The sequence below is a fragment of the Xiphophorus hellerii genome, chromosome 4 (genome assembly GCF_003331165.1).
Source record: "Xiphophorus hellerii strain 12219 chromosome 4, Xiphophorus_hellerii-4.1, whole genome shotgun sequence".
NCBI classification, from domain to species: domain Eukaryota; kingdom Metazoa; phylum Chordata; class Actinopteri; order Cyprinodontiformes; family Poeciliidae; genus Xiphophorus; species Xiphophorus hellerii.
In genome coordinates this window covers 34,362,883-34,386,460 of record NC_045675.1, presented here as the reverse complement: position 1 = coordinate 34,386,460, position 23,578 = coordinate 34,362,883, and the positions used below count along the sequence as shown (strand labels likewise).

The window sequence follows — 23,578 nt, the reverse complement described above, 5'->3', positions numbered from 1 at the left end:
CTACTACTCAGTGGTAGTTGTTATTGTGTCTTGTCTCTATGCTGTAACTGCGAAGTAATTTCCCTGCTGGGATGAATAAAGTACTTCTGTTCTATTCTATTCTATTCTAAATATTATTCCTGAGAGGCACAAGCACCTGACACACAGATTAAAAATAATAATAAAAAATTGAAAAACAAAATTTTTTTGAAAAAAAAGAAAAAGAAAAAAGAATCAAAAAGGGCACTAGGGGCATCAAGGATTAAAGGGGCAAGGGCTCAAGTCCCCTTCGCAACCCCTCCTCTGCACGTGCCTGTACAGTTAGGATTGAAGCTTTGATTCTCTCCACAAGAAAATTAGAATTTTTCTTATCATTTTCAAAAAGAAAAAAACATACAATTTTCCTTCCATTAAGAAAATTATATGCTGTGCCAATACTTTTTGTCAAGAGGATCTGACTTTTTTTTTTAAATGGCACCATTAAAGCTCAGAATTCTTTCTCTTCTGCTTGACAGATTTTTTAAAGAGAAAAACTCGCAGATACCCCAGAACTGCTACATAGGGCTTATTTTCAATCTGCGATGTTATTTTAGACTGAAACGTCTTTTTCGTAAACTATCGTCATTCAGTTTTACTCTGAAATAATGGCTGGTGTGCAGGTGACCTCCAATTCAGGTCAGTGATATTGGAAGAGAGAAGGAAGCATATTGAGTCGAAATATTTCAGCAGAAACTACTAAACAAATAATCACTGTCGAACATTTTAATAAGGAGTTGTAACGCTACATAACTGCACTGTTTAACATTCAATTATTAATGCAACCCTAAAGTCTCGCGGTGTTACGATTCAGACATCTTGCATTTTAATAAGTCTAGTCTCTGAGATATTGCTGTTATAGCAACATTCACACTGTTCTTATTTCCCACAAAGACGCGTTTGTTGAAGAACCGAATCATTTCCCTCCGCATCAACGCGGGTGAAGTGGGAGGCTGGAAGAAGCTTCGAGTGCCAGTTCCACGGAGTGCAAACGGTTTCTAGCGGGGGGGGGGGGGTTCTCGCGCCGTATTGTGCGTCATCTCCATCGCTTAGATATATTTTTATCCACGCAGTGACAACATGGCGACTCCCGCTGCGGTGAACCCGTCTGGTAAGTACTTTTCTGGGTGTGTGGATGAATGTGAGCGGTGAGGGAGAAGCTGGAGCGGGGCACCGACACCGACAGGCCGCCGCAGCCCCTGCCAGCATCCATCCCCTTCCCCCACTCAGCTCATGGTTACACCGTTACCATTCTTCAGTGCTTCGAACCGTGGAAAACAGATGGGTAGTTGTGACTTTCTGGATGCTTTGTAGTTGTATTCGTGATCTTGGTTGCTTCAGAAAACGGAGACAGAGTGTGTATGTGTGTGGGGGTGCGTGCGTTCGTGTGTTCAGTCGGGCCACACAAAAGCTCAGCGTATCGCTCTCCACAATCATTGTCCTTCCCACGGTCTGCAGAGAGTTTCATGGGCGCATGGACGGGATGTCTGCTTCATTGTTGGTCCAACATGAGGAGCCAAATGAGAGGCAGAAATGTTCTTTAAGCAGCAGCAAGTCTGGAATTATTCCACAGCTACTGGAACAGTTACCAGGGGCAATTCTACTTAACACGGTTAGCAGCTTACAAGGACTCCTGACCAAGACAATTATTAAACGCTGTTTAATTTTATACATTCATTCAACAACAGTAGAAATTTAGCAACAACTGAACCACCAATAAAGCCTTTTGAGCTGTTATCTATCCTCCACATGAACCGGTGTGAAACTAAGGCTAGTATATTTCTCAAACATATAATAGTATTCCAAGAAAATAGTCACAGATTTAATAACCAAATGTGAGATGAACCAAATGACTGGTCCATGGTTAGGGTTTAAGGAGCACATGAGGCTTGGTTAAGGCACCTTATTTATTAGTTGTTCCAGGATGAGCGTTTGTTGTTGCTTAGTCATCTTGAATAAGATAATCAATTGTAGGATAACTTGTTGGTTAGCCACAATCACACAGCTTATGCGACCAATTGCCTTTTAGTTTACAAAACCAACGATAAAGCCTGAAGGGATAATAAATAGACTCAATAAAGGCAATTAAAGATATAAACATGAATATTGAACAATGAATGTTGATCTGTTTATAACATCAGTTTATGTCAAACCAAAGTGTAATCTGCACCTGTGCAGTATAGCCCATCTGTATTGAATGGTTTCAATAATAATTATGATTTGGTTTCAGGGTTTCCCCCAGCAAACTTGCTAAGCCTGGTGGTTGGGGTGCTGAGGCGGTCCACCATGTTTTTGTATTAAAAGATGTTAAGTTGACTGGAAGTGTAAAAATATTAATGGGTAATTATATGTTACTGAAAACATCATTTTCAGCAACATCATTGTTGAAAATGATGAAAACATCATTTGCACCAATGATGTTTTCAGTAACATATAATTATGTTACTGAACATAATTTACTGAAGTAATTATGTTACTGTTGTTTTTGAGACAAATAGTCTCAAAAACAACAAATCAAACAATACAATTCAAACTAGAAAAAGTATGCATTTCCTGCGAAAATGCAAGTGTGAATGCTGAATGCTCAATGCTTTTGTTGAAAATGCCAAAACGTTTGAAGTCAACTGCATTTCAGAAATGCAAGAAATAGGCAGAAGCAGAAGTGTTCGTGGCCCACACAAAGATCCATCCAGTGAAATAACCTTTTACCTGCTCAGGGTGTTTTTGTCCCATCTGGACCTCCCAATACACAATCAGGACTCTTTAATCTGTTAGTTGAAATATTGTATTTTTATTGTTGGGGCATTTGATATTCATGTGTGCGGTGCTGATAAGCCAATGGCAACTTACCTTTTAAACCATGACAATGTTGATACTGTTTAATTAAAAAATTATAATTTATAATCCTGCAAAGTGCCTAAATGGGATTATTATAACAGAAAAACTGTTGGAGAGGAGTAAATCTTTTGAACAATGCAAAAATTCCACCCAAACAGTATTAGAAGTAATATATTCTATGCAAAATATATATATATAAACTCAGGTAAAACTTGACAGAAATGTCTCCCTATTCTTTCTGATAAAAACTGTGGGTGAATGAAATCCAAACTTTTTATGGTTCCTGAGATACCATTTGTTTGGAGGCATCGTTTAGCATGGTGACTACAAAAAACATGCCACATGCAGTACGAAAAAAGCAATGTCAAAGCTTAAATTATTCCCAGGTGTTATACAGCATAAAAGCTGTTAAACTGCCCAACTTCAAAATGGCCACTGCCCTGTGTCCTCCATGACAGCACCAAAACTGGACGATTCATTGCAATTAATATGCAAGACCTGAGAAATCAACTATGAAACACATTTCATATTGTGATTCTCAATTCTGCCACATGATGTAGCTGTTGCCCATATTTCTATGGGGGTGACAAATTCATAAAAAGCTGAATATTATCAAAAGTATGAAGGTTATGAATACCAAAAGATATAGCCAGCATTAAGAGAGCAAGGTGAATAGTATAAAAGTTGAATGGTGAAAATAGCACAAAGTATGCAGGAGAAGAAGCGCGGCGAAAAAGTGAGCAACCAGAATAAAAATAATTAAGAACTAGAAAGTATGCATTTCCTATGAAAATGCAAGTGTGAATGCTGAATTGTCAATGCTGAATGCTTTTTGTGAAAATGGCAAAAGTGTTTGCAGCTGACCTGAGACATGAACTGTGAAACACAACAGACATTTTATATTGTAATTTGCAATTCTGCCACAGGATGTAGCTGTTTCCCCCATTTCTACAGCGGTGAAAAATTCATAAAAAGTTGAATATCATCAAAAGTATGAAGGTTATGACTACCAAAAGATGTAGCCGGCATTAGCAGAGCAAGCTGAATGGTATAAAAGTTGAATGGTGAAAATAGCACAAAGTATGCAAGCGTGGCGAATAGTGTACAGAAGCAACCAGAATAATAAAAAAATATATATAATAATAATAATAATAAAGAACAAAGAGAAAAAGGAAAACAAGACAATGAATGCCTGCAGCATTCACACCAACTAGAAAGTGTGCATTTCCTATGAAAATGCAAGTGTGAATGCTCAATGCTGAATGCTTTTGGTGGAAATGGCAAAAGTGTTTGAAGCCAACTGCTGGAGACTTGCAGAAAGGTAAGATATAGTCCATGCAGTGTGAAAAACCCATGTAAAAGCCAAAATTAGCTAAAAAGCTAAAGCTAGCTGAAAAGGTAACGCTAGCTTTACCTTTTCAGCTAGCTCAAGAGTGTGAATGCCGTTCTAATGAATATCAATTATTTGCACTTCTGTTTATTTACATTCTGATTGATTGTAAAAGAGTCTAGATGAATACTTTATATAAAATTAAGGAACCAAGAACTTCCCTTTGTTCAAACCACAATGTATTCACAATCTGGGGGGTTAAAAATGTCCAAATCGTGTACCCAGCCATTCGTAAATTGGACATGTGCCTCCACTGACTTGTAATTCAGTCAGTGAATTACAGATCTTTCCTTCGGCTGTGCTCATTAACTTTGGCTGACTATGTGGACAAAGCATTTGATACAGTTTGGTGCTTTGTGTAACCGGAAAAATAATATTTAAAAAAAATCATAAAATAATATAAAACAAGCGTGAGGAGCGAAATCTCCTCACCGGGCTGAACCTGCATGATGAGTGATTATCGCTGGTTCGTTAACCACTAATGCACCGGCCAACCGGGACCACATGCCTTTACACAGAAGACAGAGCCACACATGGCATAATTCTTTGCTCACAAAGATAAATCATTCTCACTGCTCCTTCAATGCACATCGCTGAAAGGGCGACTACAAGTTATAACTACGGTTCACATAGAGGTGGCCAACCAGAGCTAAAGCGGTTCATTTTTAACGTTTACCTCGATTTCTCCAAAGAAACATAATTCCTCACAGGGGGTTGGTGTAAATATCCATACAGGTCAAGGAAATGGGTTAAAGGCATACTTCAGCTTATTATCCACTTCCTTGAGCATCTACTGTATGATCCACTTATTTAAAAATTACAATACTTACAATACTCTTCCCTTTTGACACTCAACTATCCTCGGACCTGAGCAACAAATCAAAATAATATTGCTAAGTGTCATTCTAAATATATACTGACAAAAATCACTATATCAGTGACAGCAACAATGTCTCCTGAAATGACACTCAGTGTTGGTATAGATTAATTTAGTCTATTAGAAAAAGAGGCTAATTTTCAAGGTACATTTATTTTCATCAGTTGAATATGTGGACGATACCAAAGATAACACAAGCTGACATACAGTACATTAAGCAATGTTTTTGCATCAACAGTGGAATTTCTTAAAGAGTTAGTGTAAAATTTAAGATTTGCTAATTTTTGGTGAAATATATTATGTTTGTTATATTTGTTATATTGTGTCCTCTGCTCTTAATTGTTGCATGTTGTAGAAATAGCCAGTGAGCTGCCAGGTCCGGTAGCGATGCCTGGAGGAGTTGGGAGTGGCCAGGTGAGAATGGCAGGTGCCGTGTCAGGCCGCGGTGGGAAGAGGAGATCAGGAGGGTAAGTGTCTTTAGTTCTGCTCTGTTGTTGAAACACTTTCTTTTCTAGCACAGAAGAAAAATCCCAAATTTATTCAGAATCCTACAAAAATATTCATACCCTTCAAACCTGGCATTCTGCGATAAATTAATGTATCTCACTTGGATTTTATGTGATTAAACAAAAAGAAGTTTAGCATTACTTTGTAACTTACAAGTACTTATGAGTAATTATGAATTGGAAGAAAAATTACAAATGTTTTTTAACATCTGCAATGGATGCTAACCTGTCCAGGGAGAGTTAGCCCCCTAACTAACAAATTATGGGCAAGAATATATATTCATACACTGGTTTGTGAATAAAAACGTAGGTCTGATGTTGGCGTCAGAAAAACTGTTTCTATTTATATTTTCATAATTGTCCTTGCAATAGCGGGACAAAACCTGCCTCGCCCCTAAACACAGAAATGCTTCGGCTGCAGAGAAAACTTCTGACTTTAACTTAATCAGGCTGCTAAATGCCTGGTTTGCTACAGGCAGTCTAAGTCGGTCCCACCGACAGATATAAAAAATGTCTGTTTTTATATCAGATATTCTGATATAAGACATGGTACTGCGACTGTCACCACGAGTCTCAAAGCCCTGGTACCACCTGCTGACTGTTCTCTCTGCTTCTCCTTAACGTTGCTACCAGGCAGGTTAATGTCGCTGCTGACAGGATCTGGGCTGGAGGTGAGCGACTGTAAATAAAAGTTATTGCAGAACCTCAAGTGTTAAAGGAAGATTTGGCCCAGAGCATTTAGAGTTTATAAAATAAACATCAGATAAAATACTGTAGCAATAATTAGAATCGCAGCATAAAGCCAAACATACCACAATTAAATGAATCAATATGTCCCCAAAGCATCAGCGGACTGACATAGGGGCCACCGAGGGATTCCAGGTAGATTCCAGAGATGCACATCGCAGCAGCTGTTCATGCAGGGTCGGCCCAAGGTAATATGGGGCCTTAGACAGAACCTCCCACTCCCTGAAACCCTTCCTACTAAGAACCTCAGCATCACTAACAGTGTTTAAATATAGATAAGGTGAAGTCTATGAGAGGGAGACCAGGTTTATTGGCAGAGTTTAAAATCAATCACTGATTTTTGGTTATTTGTTGTGATGTATTTGTGAACAAACCCAATTCAAACGCAAAGATTACACCATATTGTAGCCATGGTAACACAACAATCAAACTATCAAGATGATTCTTTAAACTTTTACAAAGTAAACTTCCTAATTAAATCCTAAATGTATTTTTTTTTCAACTGATTGCATTATATAAAATTTAATAACATTGTAATTCTCTATAAATGAATGCTACAGGTTTGGATCTATGGTCTGTGTTACAATTAAACCATTGCCCCTGAATGTCTGGAGACCCCTACCGGCAGCTACTCAGTTTTCTTTGCCTTGATATCCCAGTCTTACAATTCAAGATCTCAGAGGCTCTAACATCAAAAAATTATATAAAGTTAACCCCTTTGACCTTTTTTGAGCTATAAAGCAGTCTGCAGCCAAGTTGTTGTAGAGGTTAAATAGATATTTTTAGGGCTTAATTAGTAAAATGGCAGCAAATTTGCTTATTTCATTACTTCATAACCAGCGACCTTCTCTCCGATGGTCTGTTTAACAGCTACAGTCTCAGATTAACACAGACCTCCAGGACTGTCGGCAGCAAAAACAGCAACATTATACCTGTTGGGGAAAATATACCACATTTGCTTTGCATTGTCCCCACATGATGGTAATGATACAGTAGGATCCAATTAAATTCTTGATCAATATGGGTTGTTGCTATGTTGTTGTATGGTATTTTAAGATCTTGTTCCATGTGCCTTTTTTTTAACTTTGAGCCCCAGGGTCTCCAAAGGTCTCTGCATGGCCCTAAGTACAGATGCAATTCAGTAGAAATTGACCTTTGCATATATTGTCACTGCAATATTAGTATTGATTTTAGCTACAACTATAAAACCTGTTCAGCCTATCCAGTTTTTTTTTAAGTTCTGGCTGACCTTAATTGTTCTTTAACATCACGCTGACTAGATACAGGATTTGAATGAAATATTTGAACATAGATATTGGATCTGTTTGTCTTTTTAAGTACATTGAAATAAATTCAAACATAATTAAAGTGTTTCAAAGTGCCATAAGTTGGCAGCTAGATAACTGTCATTCTATTTTATTTTACAGAATGGACTTTGATGATGAGGATGGTGAAGGACCCAGCAAATTTTCAAGGTGAGAGCAGTGAAAGCAAGCAGCATGGACCGGATCTTCATTTGTAGAGGGTACAAATGGCTATAGCTAATTGAAATAGCAAGACAATATTTTTTTTACTTTTTGTGAGTCTCCTGTAACATCGATAGGAACAAGTTATTTCTCCTATTTGTATTTTTCACCATCAGAAATACAACCAGGTATTATATTTTACAGAAATAATAGGTGGGTACAGTGTAAATCTGATGTTTGTTCACTCCTCTGATATTTTGCCTAGATGTCAGAAAAAATTCCAAGTAATTATTATCTGAAGTCTGCTGATTATGTCATTTTATAAATTAGGAGAAATGTTTGAAACCAACTTGAAAACACAAAGCCGAGACTGTTGAAATAGTGGAAACAGTTGATGTAACAAAGTTAAGAGCAGCATAGGTCTCTAGTTAGCATGGTGCAAACAACAGAATGGTCCCCATTTAAGATATTTCAGTTGGTTTTATTATAGCTCCATGTAGAAAAGAATAAAATAAGTGACTAAACAAGTGGTCTACAATCTATATTAATAGATTAAGTGTCAGAATCTATAAAGTCAGTGCAAATGAATGGTGTCAAAGACAAACCTACAGTGGCTGACAGGTGCAAACGACAAAATGAACTGCAGACACATGATCGATGCAAACCAGATTGCAGTTTTCTGGCGAATCCACGATGACCTATCTTTAAAAGACCTGACCCGCCAATTCCAATTTTAGCTGACGCTAATTTGTTTTTGGAAGGATGGATGGATACATAGATGGATGAGCAATTTTTTTGTCTGAAAGGTTGCTAAATATAGCAAGAAAGTGGCAAAGTTGGCAACAGTGTGGTGACTATTGTTAGATACAAACATGGAGACTTGACCTGATGAAAGTCAAATCTTTTTCGCAGAAGAGCATAGTGTTTGATTGTTAGGTCTCTGCTGAGGTAGATAAGATCGGTGGATAGGCCTATCACGATAACAAATTTTGCTGAGCGATTAATTGTCTCAAAAATTAGTGCGATAAACGATAATATTGTTTGAAGACCTTTGTACACTAATTTAATGGAAATGACGTAATAATGCATGTGATTTCCTGCCAAAGATAGATACACTTTATTTTCAAAAGAACACTTAACACTGGAATTGATAAACAAAATAAACAAAACAACCAAAAACAAAAATAAAATGGATTCTCAGTCTCCATTAACAAAAAACGCACTTGAATAAAAACTAAACAACATAAAGCCAAAGTGGAAATAAATACTGCATTCAACCAAAACAGTGCAGATTATGAAGTCTGTATACTATATTGCCCTTCAGTAATTGTTAGATTTAAATAGAGAAGATGGGCACATCCGACTACCTGATGCAACAGTTCACACTACACAATTTTTTGCCCCAATTTTTCCCTTATGACAATCTTAGAATTTTGGGCTTTCTCTAAGATTGTCGCTTGGTGCAGGTAGGTCATCCTGTAGTGTGTGGTGTGTTACGGTAGATCATCGTGGCCGCTCTGATCTAAATCAGGGGTTTTCTCCGACTGAGAGCGTTAACGCAGCCTGTTGAATGTGACAGGTAGCCAATCAGAAAGCAGGGATTCCCTTCCGTGCTTTCTGAGGGGAAATTACGGAGGAGAATCCCAAACAGCTGACATGGCGCAACCTGAAGTCCAGCGGACATTGGAGATGATATGTGGAAACAACATTAATGTTTATTCAACATTTCATGCAAAGAATATAGAAATGACAAGGGGAGGAGTTGGAGCGAAATTGCTACCGCAGTTGATAAACCCGGTAACTTTTCAGCTGTTCTTCGTTAACGTGACATAAATAGGTTATAATGATTTTCATTCAGTCAGGACTGACTCTAGCCACATGCATTGCAGGTACGTAGATTGTAGTAAGGTAGATGCAGGTAGATTCCATCCATCCATCCATCCATCCATCCATCCACCTTCTTCCATTTATCCGGGGTCAGGTCCTGGGGGTAGCAGCTTCAGAAGGGAGGCCCAGACTTCCCTCTCCCCAGCCACTTCTTCCAGCTCTTCCGGGGGAATCCCAAGGCGTTCCCAGGCCAGCTGAGAGACATAGTCCCTCCAGCATGTCCTGGGTCTTCCCCGGGGCCTCCTCCCGGTGGGACGTGCCCAGAACACCTCACCAGGGAGGTGTCCAGGAGGCATCCTGACCAGATGCCCGAGCCACCTCAACTGGCTCCTCTCGATGTGAAGGAGCAGCGGCTCTACTCTGAGTCCCTCCCCGGATGACTGAGCTTCTCACCCTATCTCTAAGGGAGAGCCCAGACACCCTACGGAGAAAACCCATTTCGGCCACTTGTATCCGAGATCTCGTTCTTTCGGTCATGACCCAAAGCTCATAACCATAGATGAGGGTGGGGACGTAGATCGACCGGTAAATCGAGAGCTTCGCTTTTTGGCTCAGCTCTCTCTTCACCACGACGGACTGGTACAGTGCCCGCTTGATGGCAGACGCTGCGCCAATCCGCCTGTCGATCTCCCGCTCCCTTCTTTCCCCATTCGTGAACAAGATACCGAGATACTTGAACTCCTCCACTTGGGGCAGGACACCCCCCCTGACCCGGAGAAGGCACTCTACCCTTTTCCGGCTCAAGACCATGGCCTCGGATTTGGAGGCACTGATCCTCATCCCGGCCGCTTCACACTCGGCTGCGAACCGCTCCAGCGAGAGCTGCAGATCACGACCTGATGAAGCCAAAAGGACCACATCGTCCGCAAAAAGCAGAGACAAGATCCTAAGACCACCAAAACGGATTACCTCAACACATGGGCTGCGCCTAGAAATTCTGTCCATAAAAATAATGAACAGAAAGGGCAGCCCTGGTGGAGTCCAACTCTCACCCGAAACGAGCCCGACTTACTGCCGGCAATGCGGACCAGACTCTGACACCGGTCATACAGGGACCTGACAGCCCGTATCAAAGGGCCCGGTAACCCATACTCCTCGAGAACCCCCCACAGGGCTCCCCGAGGGACACGGTCGAACTCCTTCTCCAAGTCCACAAAACACATTTATACCGGTTGGGCGAACTCCCATTCACCCTCCAGGACCCTGCCGAGGGTGTAGAGCTGGTCCAGTGTTCCACGACCAGGACGAAAACCACACTGCTCTTCCTGAATCCGAGGTTCAACTATCTGACGGACCCTCCTCTCCATGACCCCTGAATAGACCTCGCCAGGGAGGCTTAAGAGTGTGACCCCTCTATAATTGGAGCACCCCCTCCGGTCCCCCTTTTTGAACAGGGGGACCACCACCCCAGTCTGCCAATCCAGGGGAACTGCCCCCAATGTCCATGCGATATTGCCGAGTCGCATCAGCCAACACAACCCTACAACATCCAGAGCCTTAAGGAACTCCGGGCGGATCTCATCCACCCCCGGGGCCCTGCCACCGAGGAGCTTTTTAACCACCTCGGCGACCTTGTCCCCAGAGATTAGAGAGCCCAACTCAGAGTCCCCAGGCTCAGCTTCCTCAATGGAAGGCATGTTGGTGGGATTGAGGAGGTCTTTGAAGTATTCTGCCCACCGGCCCACAACGTCCCAAGTAGAGGTCAGTAGCACACCATCCCCACTATAAACAGTGTTGGTGCCGTACTGCTTCCCCCCCCTGAGACGCCGGATGGTGGACCAGAATCGCCTCGAAGCCGTACGTTAGTCTTTCTCCATGGCCTCTCCAAACTCCTTCCATGCCCGAGTTTTTGCTTCAGCAACCACCCGAGCCGCATGCCGCTTCGCCCGCCGGTACCCATCAGCTGCTTCCGGAGTCCCACAGGCCCAAAAGGCCCGATAGGACTCCTTCTTCAGCCTGACGGCATCCCTCACCGAAGGTGTCCACCAACGGGTTCGAGGGTTGCCCCCGCGACAGGCACCGACAACCTTGCGGCCACAGCTCCGATCGGCCGCCTCGACAATGGAGGCACGGAACATGGTCCACTCAGACTCCATGTTCCCCACCTCTCCCGGGACGTGTTCGAAGTTTTGCCGGAGATGGGAGTTAAAGCTCCGTCTCACAGGAGATTCCGCCAGACGTTCCCAGCAGACCCTCACAATACGTTTGGGCCTGCCAGGTCTGACCGGCTTCCTCCCCCACCACCGGAGTCAACTCACCACCAGGTAGTGGTCAGTGGACAGCTCCGCACCTCTCTTCACCCGAGTGTCCAAGACATATGGCCGCAGATCCGATGAAACGACGACAAAGTCGATCATCAAACTGCGGCCTAGGGTGTCCTGGTGCCAAGAGCACATATGGACACCCTTATGCTTGAACATGGTGTTCGTTATGGACAATCCATGATGAGCACAGAAGTCCAACAACAGAACACCGCTCGAGTTCAGATCGGGGGGGCCGTTCCTCCCAACCACGCCCCTCCAGGTCTCACTGTCATTGCCCACGTGAGCGTTGAAGTCCCCCAGCAGAACAAGGGAGTTCCTAGGAAGAGCACTCTCCAGTGCTCCCTCTAAGGACTCCAAAAAGGGTGGGTAATCTGAACTGTCGTTCCGCCCGTAAGCACAAACGACAGTCAGGACCCGTCCCCCCACCCATAGGCGGAGGGAGGCTACCCTCTCGTTCACCGGGGTAAACCCCAACGTACAGGCGCCGAGATGGGGAGCAACAAGTATGCCCACTCCTGCCCGACGCCTCTCACCATGGGCAACTCCAGAGTGGAAGTATGTCCAGCCCCTCTCAAGGAGACTGGTTCCAGAACCAGAGCCATGCGTCAAGGTGAGACCGACTATTTCTAGCCGGAACCTCTCGACCTCACACACTAGCTCCGGCTCCTTCCCTACCAGAGAGGTGACATTCCATGTCCCAAGAGCCAGCTTCTGCAACCGAGAATTGGACAGCCAGGGTCCCCTCTCTCGGCCGCCACCCATCACACAATGCACCCGTCCCCTTTGGCCCCTCTCACGGGTGGTGGGCCCATGGGAGGGTGGGGCCCATGTTTCCTCTTCGGGCTAAGCCCGGCTGGGCTCCATGGGAAAAAGCCCAGCCATCAGGCGCTAGCCATCGTGCCCCCCCTCCAGGCCTGGCTCCAGAGTGGGGCCCCGGTGACCCGCGTCCGGGCGAGGGAACATGAAGTCCAATGGTGCCGTTCATCATTGGGGTCTTCGGGCTGCGCTTTGTCTGGTCCCTCACCTAGGACCTGTCTGCCTTGGGTGACCCTACCAGGGGCATGAAGCCCCAGACAGCATAGCTCCTAGGATCATTGGGGCACTCAAACCCCTCCACCATGATAAGGTGGCAGCCCAAGGAGAGGACTGATTAATGCCTCGTGTTAAAATTAGTTAACTGGACTTGTAGCCATTATTATGTGCCCATTGTTGGACACCACACGGCACGATCGAACCCGATCGAACCATTATACCTAGGATTTCTGTCGGCTAATGTGTAGTCTCTCAGGTTTTGAAAATGAGCCGACAATCGGACGACAACTCTAAGATCGTGTCGTGTACGCTGGGCTTTACACTAAGGAAACTAGAAAATTTCTGAAGAAATTTAGCCGGGGCCTGCCAAGGCGCGCCCGTCGGGCTTGGGCCCGGCGTCGTCACGCCACAAATCGGCGTCGACGCTAAAGAACGCCGCGACGTGACCAGTGGCACGCGGAGAACCGCAAGAACGTTAAGCGAGGCGGACGTGCACCATTCGGTACGATTTAAAATTTTCTCAAGGCTTTTATTTTGGAAGTTTTGTTAAACTTCATTTCAAAGGGCCAAACTAATCCCATGCGTAATAGTCCTTGGGTTAAAATAGTTATATAATGCTCAAAACACAAGTGGCTGGTGTAAAAATATTCAAGGCTTTTATTTTGGAATTTTTGTTAAACTTCAATTCAAAGGTCCAAACTAATTCCATGTATAACAGTCATTGGGTTAAATCAGTTATATAATGCTGAAAACGCAAGTAGTTGATGTAAAAATATTAAAGGCTTTTATTTTGGAATTTTTGTTAAACTTCATTTCAAAGGGCCAACCTAATCCCATGTGTAATAGTCATTGGGTTAAATCAGTTATTTATTGCTCAAAAGAGCAATTATCTGATGTAAAATATGTCAAGGCTTTTATTTTGGAATTTTTGTTAAACTTCAATTCAAAGGTCCAAACTAATTCCATGTATAACAGTCATTGGGTTAAATCAGTTATATAATGCTGAAAACGCAAGTAGTTAGCAAAATGCTAATGTTAGCATCATTGCTGTCACTAGCATGTGGGACATCACTAGGATGTTCTCTATAATGGACTTACTCCATTCAGTATACTAAACATGGCTAATAAGTCCAATAAATAGCTAATAGCTTATTTAAGCCAAAATGCTAATGCTAATGAACTGCCTTGCTGTGCAAGGCAGTTCCCTAACCTGAGAGAAACAGATAATGCAGAATAATATTATTGCACTGCCTGCGGCGGTGCACTAACCTCAGGGGCATGTTGAGGCTTTTATTTTGAAATTTTTGTTAAGCTTAATTTCAAAGGTCCAAACTAATCCCATGTGTAATAGTCATTGGGTTAAATCAGTTATTTATTGCTCAAAAGAGCAATTATCTGATCTAAAATATGTCAAGGCTTTTATTTTGAAATTTTCAGTATGCTTCATTTCAAAGGGCCAAACTAATACCATGTGTAACAGTGCTTTGGATGAAAAAGTCATATACGGCCAAAAAAAGCAATTACGTCATGTAAAATATTCAAGGCTTTTATTTTGAAATTTTCAGTATGCTTAATTTTAAAGTTCCAAACTAATCCCATGTGTAACAGTGCTTTGGATGAAAAAGTCACATAAAGCCAAAAACAGCAATTACCTGATGTAAAAATATTCAAGGCTTTTATTTTGAAATTATTATTATGCTCCATTTTAAAGTTCCGAACTAATCCCATGTGTAACATTGCTTTGGATGAAAAAGTCATATACGGCCAAAAAGAGCAATTACGTCATGTAAAATATTCAAGGCTTTTATTTTGAAATTTTCAGTATGCTTCATTTTAAAGTTTAAAACTAATCCCATGTGTAACAGTTACTGAGTTAAATCAGTTATATACAGCCGATAGCAGCAGGTAGTTCTAAAGGCCAGTTCTCAGTCCTGATCTGTTTCAACTGAGGGTAGATAGAACTACAGTGATGCGTATTCGTAGTCCTAACCAGCAGCCAATAGCCTCTTGAGTTCCGTTGCTATGGTAAATAATGGTCTCAGCAGGTGTGAGCTGTGAGCTCTGAGCTCTCAAACACACAAGTGTGTTTGAGCAAACACACTTTACTGAAAAAAAGCATTGGAAACAAATCCTTCTTGTTCGGGAACCGTAATACATATTGGAAAAGCGTTTTAAGCGTATGACAGTTCAATGTGTCTTCTGCGATAGTCCCGAGATTCATATCTGTACCTCACTCAGAACATTTACAGTGATGAGAGAAAGAAATGTTGTGCCCAGATATGAACCGAGATGGGCTGTCACTCTAATTTGAAGAAAAATGAGAAACTTTGGGTCGCTTAGAGGCAAATTGTGGACAAACCGTAACTGGTATCGACGAGCCGTCTTCACTTTCGAAGAGATCACAGACGTATCTACAAAATGAAATTTGAATGGCATTTCTAGGTGAATTTGTGACGACACAGCAAATCCTCAAAAATAGGGTATTTCTAGGATTTTTCCCATTGAGTTATAATGGGTTTTTTTTCGTAGTTTTTTGCGAATTATGTCGCCACGTTAAGCCCAAATCCCACCAGAAGTAATAGCTCCAATGGCGTGAATTTTCTGCACGTTTTGATACCTCATTTGTAGGTGTGCACCCAGCGGTACGAGCCGCATTAACGGTGACGGAAGAAAAATAAAGAAGATTAAAGAGACGCTTCTCTCCGACAATAGTAATAGGTTCCTGCCATTGCTTTGCATGGCAGGCCCCAATGAGGAAGGGAGATGTCAGTGGAGAGCAACAGAGTTGAGCCTTTTTTCATTCAGTGTAGGCCTGTCAAGATAAACGATAAATCAATTAATCGTACGATAAAATGACGACTATCAACGTAATTTTAATTATCGGCATTATCGTCTCTTCCGTCCTTTTTCTCTGTCAGTTAATGACACTGAATGAAAAAAAGGCTCAACTCCGGTGCTCTCCACTGACCCTCCCTTCCTCATTTCCTTAGTGTAAAGCCCAGCGCACACGACACGATCTCAGAGCTGTCGGCCGATTGTCGGCCCATTTTCAAAATCTGAGAGACTACACATTAGCCGACAGAAATCCTAGTTATAACGGTTCGATCAGGTTCGTTCCTGCTGTGTGGTGTCCAACAATGGGCACAAAATAATGCCTACAAGTTCAGTGAACTAATTTTAAAACCAGGCATTAATCAATACTTTACCACAATCTACCTGCAATGCATGTGGCTAGTGTCAGTCCTGACTGAATGAAAATCATTATAACCTATTTACGTCACGTTAACGAAGAACAGCTGAAAAGTTACCGGTTTATCAACTGCGGTAGCAATTTCGCTCCAACTCCTCCACTTGTCATTTCTATATTATTTGCATGTTGAATAAATATTAATGTTGTTTCCACATATCATCTCCAATGTCCGCTGGACTTTGGGTTGCACCGTGTCAGCTGTTTGGGATTCCCCTCTGCAATTTCCCCTCAGAAAGCAGGAGGAGAATCCACGCTTTCTGATTGGCTACCTGTCACATTCAACAGGCTGCGTTAACTCTCCCAGTCGGGGGAAACCCCTGATTTTGATCGGAGGGGCAACGACGATCTACCATAACACACCACACAATCTTAGAAAGACCAACTTTCTAAGATTGTTGTAAGGGAAAAAATAGGAGCAAAAAACTGTGTAGTGTGAACTATTGCATCAGGTAGTCGATGTGTCCATCTTCTCTATTTAAATCTAATGATTACTGAAGGGCAACATAGTATACAGACTTCATAATCTGCACTGTTTTGGTTGAATGCAGTATTTATTTCCACTTTGGCTTTATGTTGTTTAGTTTTTTTTCAAGTGCGTTTTTTGTTAATGGAGACTGAGAATCCATTTTATTTTTGGTTGTTTTGTTTATTTTGTTTATCAGTTCCAGTGTTAAGTGTTCTCTTGAAAATAATGTGTATCTATCTTTGGCAAGAAATCACATGCATTATTACGTCATTTCCATTAAATCAGTGTAAAAAGGTCTTCAAACAATATTATTGTTTATCGCAATAATTTTTGAGACAATTAATCGTTCAGCAAAATTTGTTATCGTGACAGGCCTAAATTCAGTGTCATCAACAAAAAGAGAAAAACGCCGTGAGAGACGATAAAGTCGATAATTAAAATGAGGTTGGTAATTTTAATATACCGTGCGATTAATCGATTTATTGTTTAGGCCAATCGGTGGAAAATATTGGCTTGACATGTAAGTGCCCTCCGATCAACCAAGAGTTTGGTGACATCGGAGATGATATGTGGAAAACAGCATGAATGTTTATTCAGCATTTCGTACAAGGAATATCAACAGGAATGATCATGAGAGGAACTGGAGCGAAACTGGTACCACAGGGGTTGATAAACCCGGTAACTTTTCAGCTATGCATCATTAACGGGACATAAATAATAAATAATGCTTTAAATCACCACTTAACAATGTATTCAGAAAATGTATCAACATTTCTAAATAAAACATGCAGAAAGCCCTTACAAACCTTTTTAAAGTTGAAAATATTTAATCTATTGTTAATCTGTGATTTGTTCTTTAAATGGCCATTTATTTTGGCTGATATTATACAATAAGCAAATAATCAAACCATAATAGTCTACTAAAAGCACAATAAGAAACTTAATCATGGCTAAACATTCTGCACCATATCAGCCTGCAAGAGACAATTGAGGGATGAGGAGACACTGTTGCTGATGTGTGGTTCTTAAGGTTCTGACGGGTCTGCAGTGTTCCCCTCCTGATCCATTCTGTCTGGTATCACACTGTGCCACTATGGCCACATTTTTTTAAATTGCCTGTATTCATCCTCACTGACATTGTTCAGCCTGGGATTTGCATCTTCCCTCTCATGTCTGTATCTTTACAAGTTACAGTTCTTGCTTCTAAGGACATGATGGTATCGGGTTGAGGACGTTTTAAAAAGACGCGGGTTGACAGCAGCTCACCGCAGTTGAGTAATATCCGTCTCTAGGCAACCACAACAGTGTTGGTCCGTAGTGTTCCAGGGGTCCTTTATAGTTCCCTCCATGAGAATTTAGCTGACTTTAATATTTTCCGTGTTTTATTTTCATCATCATTGTTACACTGGGTGTTCATATGTGTGTGATAGACGTGTCTATTGGACATTTATCAAAATACGGAACAAATCTTGTCCCGTTCAATTTGGGACGCAACATTTAACAACCAAATATGGGATGATTCTGTATTTTACGAGACAGGTGGTAACCCTATAGTAGAGCCAAACCAGGCGGGGCTGAGTAGAGCCCCGCCTGGGCAATAGTGAGTATATTTTACTGAGTATATTTTACTGAGAGTCTTGTCCCGTACAAATCTGTTGGTTGACTCTTCCTAGTGGTGTGGAGCATTTCCATTTTGTGGAGCGAGATTGCTGCACTTCATACATGCTGTTGTTTTTTGTAGCATTTTCCCTCCTGTGATTGCCAGTATTTTTTGTTTGCATTTCTTTTTCATATTTGTGATTTTTTTGAGTTTGCATCATTCATGGTTTTTGTGCAGCTTCTGTCATTGTTTGCTGAGGTTTTGAAGAGGACCTGATAGCGGACAGGCTTAGGCAGCGAGTTGATTTGAACATTTAAGAAACAATAATGAACGACTTACAAAAACTCCAGAGTGAGAGGCAGGGCTGGCCCAAGGCATAAGCAAACTAAGCAGCTGCTTAGGGCCACTAAGGGGGCCCTCAGTAGAGCAATTTTTTTTTTTTTTAGTAATAATTTCTATGTCATTATAATATCAAAAACACACAATTTCACTACGAGGCGAGTTGTTTTTACAATAATATATATTTGATAATGTATGTAGAAATCATTATTTTATGGATAAAAAGAAAAAAATAAATTGCTCTTGAGGGCCCCTGGTGGCCGCGGTAGGTACCGCACGCTTCGCCGGTAACATGAGATGACGTGCAATGTGCAGGGCGCACCCAAACGTCCAAAGCTCCAGTCAGAACGTAAGTAAGCAAAACAATGTCTCAAAAAAAGACTTATCCTTCAGGGAGGGAGAAATGAAAGAGGAAGAATAGAAAAAGCCAAGATAAAGGTTTGTTTTAATGTGCCTTGGTAATGTAATGTAAAAGATTTGTAAAGCTGCTAATAGAAAATTAGCTTGATAGTGACCTGGAACAGTCCAGTTCAACAGCCAAATATTTATGCTAGGGTCTTTGTGTTTATGTGAAACTGAGTTTAAACTTTAAATAAGTTGATTCTCTTTGTTGGCCCTGTATATAACTAAGGTTTTTTGGCTTCAAAGCGCCGTGTTTGATAACATTTGATAACAATAATTAAAACTTCTCAATGTTTGATATTGTCTAGTTGAGCTACTCTATGCTGTAGCTGGGGATATGTTCTTTGCTGCTGAGCATAATAATTTTGTGGCTAAAACAAACATTATTTTTACATCAACTTCTAAGTTATGTGAAACTTCTGTTAAAATCATTTGAAGGCACAGAATCAGTCCAGTACTAATCCACATTCTCAAGGGAGAAAGACTCACGTGGTATAAATTTTATTTTTAGCTATTGGAGTTGCACTTAAGAGAAATGTATTTATTCAAAGAATGTCATGAATATGTGTGTATGTTTTCCATCTTAAGTTGGGCTGCACCGATTCCAGTTTTCTGACCAATTGCTGGTTATTGGTCAAACTTCTCACTGTAGAGCAGAAACGGACAGAGGCTGATTTTTAAACCTTTGCTGACAAAGATAAGATTAGGGGATAAGATGGGTTTCACGTGTAAGTGTCGGCCAATCACAATCCCCCAAAATTAAGGAAATTGGCGCCCAGAAATCAACTGGTCGATAAATCAGTTGGCCAATAAATGTATTCTACGTTATACATACATATACATACATAATGTAAACAGCACTGCCAGAGATGCAGTAAGTTTATAGAGGGTGGGTGAATTATCTAATGATCAACTGCTGATTGCTAGCAGAACTAGAGAGCCCCAAAACCAAATTTCGCTTAGGGACTTGGGCTGGCCCTGGTGAGAGGGAGAGAGAAAGTGGCACATGGTATGAGAGAAAGTACACAGGAGACTAGGAAATAAATCTAACACTAAGGAATAGAGGTGTGCCGATCGATCGGCCGATTTCCGTGAAAAAGTGTATGATCGGTGATCGCCGATCACTGTCTCTTGTTGACGATCACCAAAACCGATCACATGCATCTCATTTCGCAGCCTGCATGCGCAGCTGATATCCTCTTAACTTCACTGCAAACATGCAGCAACAAAGCTAAGCTACGTGGCGAGGAACTGTAACGCTCTGAGAGTGAGTGGGGAAGTTTGCGTGTTCCGCCGAAGAAATACCTCGGGGGTGAAGCACGTCAAAATGCATCAACACAATTAATTTAATATGACATTTAAAACACAAACATTTGACTGAGTTTGGCTACATCGAGGCTCAATGCAGGAAAAAGGGACATCCGGAGCAGCCAGATAGCAGGTACAGGAGCGCACAGCTACCAACACTCACCCGGAAGAGCATCACGGTCAGAAAGCTAAACAAATAACCCGAAAAATAATTTAAATCAACAAGCTAGCGATGTAAGATGCTGGTTCTGCTCCCGCTGTTGGACCGCCGCTACGCGTTACAGATAGTAATATTTCACAGACGGAGCACCGTTTCTGCTCCACCCGCAGTGAACTCTCACACCGAACATCTGCTTAAAGCTGCAACAGGTAACTTAAACAAAAAAAAGATTTTACATATATATTAAAACTTTCACTATGTAATAGCATGAGATAGATAATCTCTGAAAAAAATAATCGATGCCTCCTCCCTGCGTTCTGCACAATTATTCCGCTCAGTCACAACCAGCCAATCAGAGCCAGCCATGCTCTCAGGAAGTTTTGATTCAATAACTCAGTATTGTTTATTTTGGTGCAACCTACATTTGACTCTGAATGAATATTTCTTTTTTGTTGAATTATATGATATAAGCAGTGTTGTGAGATTTATTTGACTTATGCATAACTTATGGTACTGAGGACCTACTGTTAAATATTATTTTACTAATTGCAGGTTTTTCAGTTGTCCTTTTGACTGAATAGCTACTGTACTGTGCCTGCAAATATTTTGTAATTTATGTCTAAATTAGGTAAATTTATTGCCAGATCATTTATCCATTTTTCCAGATCACGTAGTAGTATTTATACCTAAAGTGAAAAATTAGCAGCCAATCCAGGTGATCGGCAAAGATCGGCCTCATGCGTGATCGGTATCGGAATTGGCAGCAAAAAACCTGATCAGAGCATCCCTACTAAGAAACTAAACTAGAGATACAAAGAGTAACTAGGCTCAAGACATGAAAATAATAAGCTAGAATCACTCAGAAAGGACTAAACTAAAGTAAAAGAGAAGCAAGAAAGAGGCTAAGGAACACAGAATAAACAAACCTCAAAACACAGGATCCTAACACAGCTAAATAATCTCAATCTGAGTTGGAGAAATATAAAAATGTTGATGGTGAGGACTGGTGAACACTAAACTAAGCACATTTAACTCAGACAATGTCCCGGTACTTCAAAATATGAGTTTGTATGACATTTTGATCATTCTTCAAATAAATATTTAAAGCAGTTGACTCTGGAAGATATTCACCTGAGGTAATTCTAGGTCATGTTTTTAAATAGTCACGTAAATATTTAAATGCAATTAATCTCTTTTTGTCTGATGGAGTTTTGCTTCAGTAATTATTAATGTCTAACTAACTTTGAAACATTTAGTTTTAACACCTAAAGGATGACATGAGATGACATGATATAAAGCTGTTGATAATCTGTGTCAGTTAAATTAGATGTAGGTGTGATTCTACAGTCATTAGCTGTGTATTCTTTTCTTTCCTCTGTTTTAGAGAAAACCACAGTGAGATTGAACGACGCCGGCGTAACAAAATGACCCAGTACATCACTGAGCTGTCAGACATGGTCCCAACCTGTAGTGCCCTGGCCAGAAAGCCCGATAAGCTAACCATACTACGTATGGCGGTCTCCCATATGAAGTCCATGCGGGGGACAGGCAACACTTCTACTGATGGGGCGTATAAGCCCTCCTTTCTCACTGAACAGGTAGTGTAATGAAAGCTGATGATCAACCAAAAGTAATATAAACAGTTTAGAAAAAACAGATTATAATATCAGGATTGTTTTGTATAGTGAACTTACAGTTTTACCAAACAATGTGTCAACTACTCAGGTAAAGTGAACTCTTACAGAGGAACATAAAGGGCCGTAAAAATGATGAGCATCATAATGTGATGTGGCTTGAGTGTGTGTGGTGAGTCATTTCTGCTGTTTGTTGTTATATTCTTCCTCTTGTTTTGCCCTGATGACTCTTCTCTGTTCGTCTAAAATTGCACAGTATTTCTAACTGTCATCCTGCTAAAGCAATTTTGATCTGAGAAGCCAGCCAAGGAGACCTACTCCACTGTTACTGGGCGTACTGAACTGTCTCCACCATCAACTTGGCACCTTTTCCCGTGGGAAGCGCTTGGTAAAACGGGGGCAACGTGAGGCCGTCCTGATACAGAATGAGACAAAGCTGAAATCTGTTGGACTGTCCGTCAGTTCATAGCAGGCCCATCCTTCCTTCTGCTCTAGCACCTGTTCACTGAATGTGGTTTAGTAATATTCTTCTGGCGCTCCACACATTAGCTTGCTGGAACATGCACTTGTTTCTAGCTCTGTGAAGCTAGAAACAAGTAACAAGTAGAAACAAGCTATAGAACACTCTGGTGTTCAACAGGGCCATCTGTTGAACACCAGATCACTGGCTAACAAGTCATTCTTTTTAAATAACTACTTCACTTTATCAGATTTGTATTTTACGTTCCTGGCTGAAACTTTGGTCTATCCTTCTCTGAACTAGTAGTCACAGCTGTCCTGGGTTAGTCTGACAGAGGCATCATGTGTCTCAACAACAAAGGTGGACACAACAACAAAGGCGGACAGACCTGGGATTGAACCGACAACCCACTTATTGTGGGACAAACTCCTACCACCATCATCCTGCCATTGTTGACCTTTTTCAACATTTTTCTCTCTCTCCTTCTGATATCACTATATTGACTGCCCTGCAATGACAGGTTTTTTCTTTGCACAGAGAACTCAATGTGCCACATTTCATAGGTGATCAAACAATGGATCTCGTTTCTCAAAAGTCGTCCCTGGGCCTCTTTGATCCTGTAGGAACTGAAGCACCTTATTCTGGAAGCAGCAGACGGCTTCTTGTTTGTGGTGGCGGCAGAGACTGGCCGAGTCATCTATGTGTCGGATTCTGTGACTCCAGTGCTGAACCATCCCCAGTCAGAGTGGCTTGGCAGTACCCTGTATGAGCAGGTTCACCCAGATGATGTGGACAAGTTGAGAGAACAACTCAGCACTTCAGAAAACTCAATGACAGGTAAATGTAGTTGCATGTTTTTTTTCTGCTGACAATTGCTCTACTTATCATTTGTGTTAAATATTTTATTTTTTACTTTATGGTTTTGAAGTTGGTTGCC

At 41.4% G+C, this 23,578-nt stretch overlaps 1 protein-coding gene across 3 annotated transcripts in view; it reads left to right on the top strand.

The window, feature by feature from the left end:
- Positions 1–766: 766 nt before the first annotated feature.
- arnt2 (aryl-hydrocarbon receptor nuclear translocator 2) overlaps positions 767–23,578 on the top strand; it is a 90,391-nt gene continuing 67,579 nt past the window's right edge. For 2 of the 3 annotated variants that reach the window (XM_032561464.1, XM_032561463.1), the window contains exons 1-5: positions 803–1,126; positions 5,476–5,587; positions 7,801–7,848; positions 21,932–22,145; positions 23,265–23,478. In XM_032561464.1, the coding sequence (XP_032417355.1) occupies positions 1,096–1,126; positions 5,476–5,587; positions 7,801–7,848; positions 21,932–22,145; positions 23,265–23,478 (619 nt within the window). In that variant the 5' untranslated portion in view covers positions 803–1,095. Of the gene's footprint in view, positions 1,127–5,475; positions 5,588–7,800; positions 7,849–21,931; positions 22,146–23,264; positions 23,479–23,578 lie in introns of all 3 variants that reach the window. The other variant, XR_004339066.1, reaches the window with a different exon arrangement.